At 41.9% G+C, this 2556-nt stretch overlaps 1 protein-coding gene across 1 annotated transcript in view; it reads left to right on the top strand.

Annotated features, from left to right (window-relative positions):
* Positions 1-2556, top strand: part of LOC126399930 (1-phosphatidylinositol 4,5-bisphosphate phosphodiesterase delta-3-A-like) — a 43201-nt gene continuing 40645 nt past the window's right edge. Inside the window, exon 1 of the mRNA XM_050060276.1 lies at positions 1-386. Coding sequence (XP_049916233.1) covers positions 296-386 — 91 coding nt within the window. The 5' untranslated portion in view covers positions 1-295. The remainder of the gene's footprint in view (positions 387-2556) is intronic.

Raw genomic sequence — 2556 nt, 5'->3', positions numbered from 1 at the left:
GCCTGTCTAATTCATACAGCTCTATGTTTATAAATCCAATTTCTGTGACATCAGCAGGGTGAAGGTTTGGCCAGACTCCTGCTTTCCACCTCCTCCGGGATAAAACCATGAGGAGCAGCCTGCGGAGCGCCGAGCCTCTCAACACTCTCCTCTCCTCCTCCTGCAGGAGCTCCGAGCAGCTGATCCACTAAAGCGCTCATCTCCTGCCTGAGGAACAACACAGGACCCGGCTACAGGAAGGGCGAAGGGAGGAAGGAGGGAGGCAGAGCGAGATAAAGCGCAGCTTTCTTGCGTTATGTTGGGCAACAGGAAGAAAGCAGTCCCCGTGCTGAAGAATGGAGCCGGGACGTCCCAGGCAAAGGCCATCGATCCTCTGAGGAACCTGGGTGAGTGTATGGGTTACTGCTCCTGCAATCTGGATGCACTCAGTGATCAGAGACTAATGCTGAGAGAGGCACCCACTGCAGCCCTGACTGAATGTACCGTTATCTCCCCAGTCCTGCTCTCACTGCTGTTAAGAAGAAATAGTAAGCTATTTAAATCAGCATGAAGCGGGCAATAAGTATATATTTTTTATTTATATTTATATATTTTATTTTTTATAATAATAAAATGTAGCATGAGCTCAGAATGACACTCTAAAATCAGCCTCAGTATAAATGAAAGTAGCCTACTCAGGCCACATATAGATTGTTAGCTTTTAATACACATCTTAAGAAAATAACTGTGATTGAATCTCACACCGGGTTACCCAGGGTTATGGTGTAAACCTGTGCTACAAATCATCATGTATAGCCTACTGCAAATTTGTACTATACGCTACCTTTTGTTAAAGTACCGTGGACGTGCTGTAAAATTATACAGGACTAAATTAATGAATTGATTGATTGATTAATTAGGTTAACGGCTGCCACAAACGATTATCTTTCTATCTATTTTTAGGATTAATCAGAATTAATCTCAGGCAGATCACAGTTACCTTTGCTCACTGTGTCCAAAAAGTTCTATTTTAACTTGATCAGTCCACAGGACTTGTTTCCAAAAAGCATCAGGCTTGTTTAGATGTTCCCTTGCAAACTTCTGACGCTGAACTTTGTGGTGAGGATGCAGGAAATGTTTTCTTCTGATGTACAGGTGTTGCTGCACAGTAGAACAGTGCACCACCACTCCAGAGTCTGCTAAATAACCCTGCAGGTCTTTTGTGGTCAAACGAGGGTTTTGATTTGCCTTTTTAGCGAGCAGATCTCTCAGAAAGTTTTCTTGGCTTTCCAGACCTCAACTTGACCTCCACAGTTCCTGTTAACTGACATTTCTTGATTACATTACAAACTGAAGAAACAGCTACCTGAAAACACTTTGCTATCTTCTTATAGCCTTCTCCTGCTTTGTAGGCATCAGATATTTTAGTTTTCAGAGTGCTAGGCAGCTGTTTAGAGGAGCAGTCAGAGTATTAATAAAGCCTTAAAATTTGCAGACATGCTTAAGCAAATTAGGTAGGCAAATTAAGTATTTAGGAACAATGTTTGACTCACAACTACACAATCTGATGAGGACACTGATTGTATTGTCAAGCAGGGGCATCAAAAAATGGACTTGCTGAGGAAGCTAAACTCTTTTGGTGTCTTTGGTGAACATTCTATGCGACTTTCATCAAACTTTTATCGAGAGTCTTTTAACTTTTTCATTTGTGTGCTGGTGCAATGGGTTGTCTGTGAAAGATAAAAACTATTTAAATAACATTGTTAAAGTCTTTTCTGAGAACACTGGAGTCTGGCAAAAAGATCCACATGCTCTCTGGAAGAAGCAAGTGGTCCAGAAAGCAGGAATAAGAATGAAGAAAGAAGGAATAATAAGTCAGCTTAATCGCACACTTTTCAGGGAATCCTCAGTCATGTTCTCTGGCCGGCGCTATTATGCGTCTGGACAGAAAGCAAATCGATTTGCAAATTCCTTCATTCCCTCTGCTATCAGGCTATTACATGCCGATAGTAGCCAGCTTGCAAATATCTAAACCACCCCTCTACATCCTGTCAATTGTTTTTGTTTTCCTTGTCTATATTGTTGCTCCTTGTCTATATTGTTGCTCCTTGTCTATATTGCTGCTGTTATGTATTAGGCTGTAGAAATGGATTGCCCTTTTGGGATTCATAAAGTATTCTGAATCTGAATCTTAAATCAGGAGCTGCAGTGCTGGCAAACTGTGGAAGAATAGCTTGCAATGGTTCTTATCCTAGTTTTTGTTGCCTTTCATTCTTGTCTTTGTCATTGATTTTGTTAAACTTAGCATATCTAATACAACTGCAAAATGTGATATTTGGTTAACCACAGAGTCCGGGGAGTGCTTCATTCATAGGGGACAGCAAATGGCTTACCTAGACTATCCAAAATTTCCATTATGCCGGTATCTGAGCTTATAGTTTTGTCTCTTATTTTTTGGTAAAAATGACATAAAGGGCTCTAGTTTCGCAGACCGGGCGCGGTGGAGGCGCAGCTCACCTGCGCTTCGCCAACTGGGTGTGGCCAAGCGGATTTTGTAAGTTTGGCACACCGTGCGCC

Source organism: Epinephelus moara, chromosome 13 (genome assembly GCF_006386435.1).
Source record: "Epinephelus moara isolate mb chromosome 13, YSFRI_EMoa_1.0, whole genome shotgun sequence".
Lineage (NCBI taxonomy): Eukaryota > Metazoa > Chordata > Actinopteri > Perciformes > Serranidae > Epinephelus > Epinephelus moara.
The sequence above is the reverse complement of the archived record's forward strand: the minus strand, read 5'-3'. Positions and strand labels throughout refer to the sequence as shown.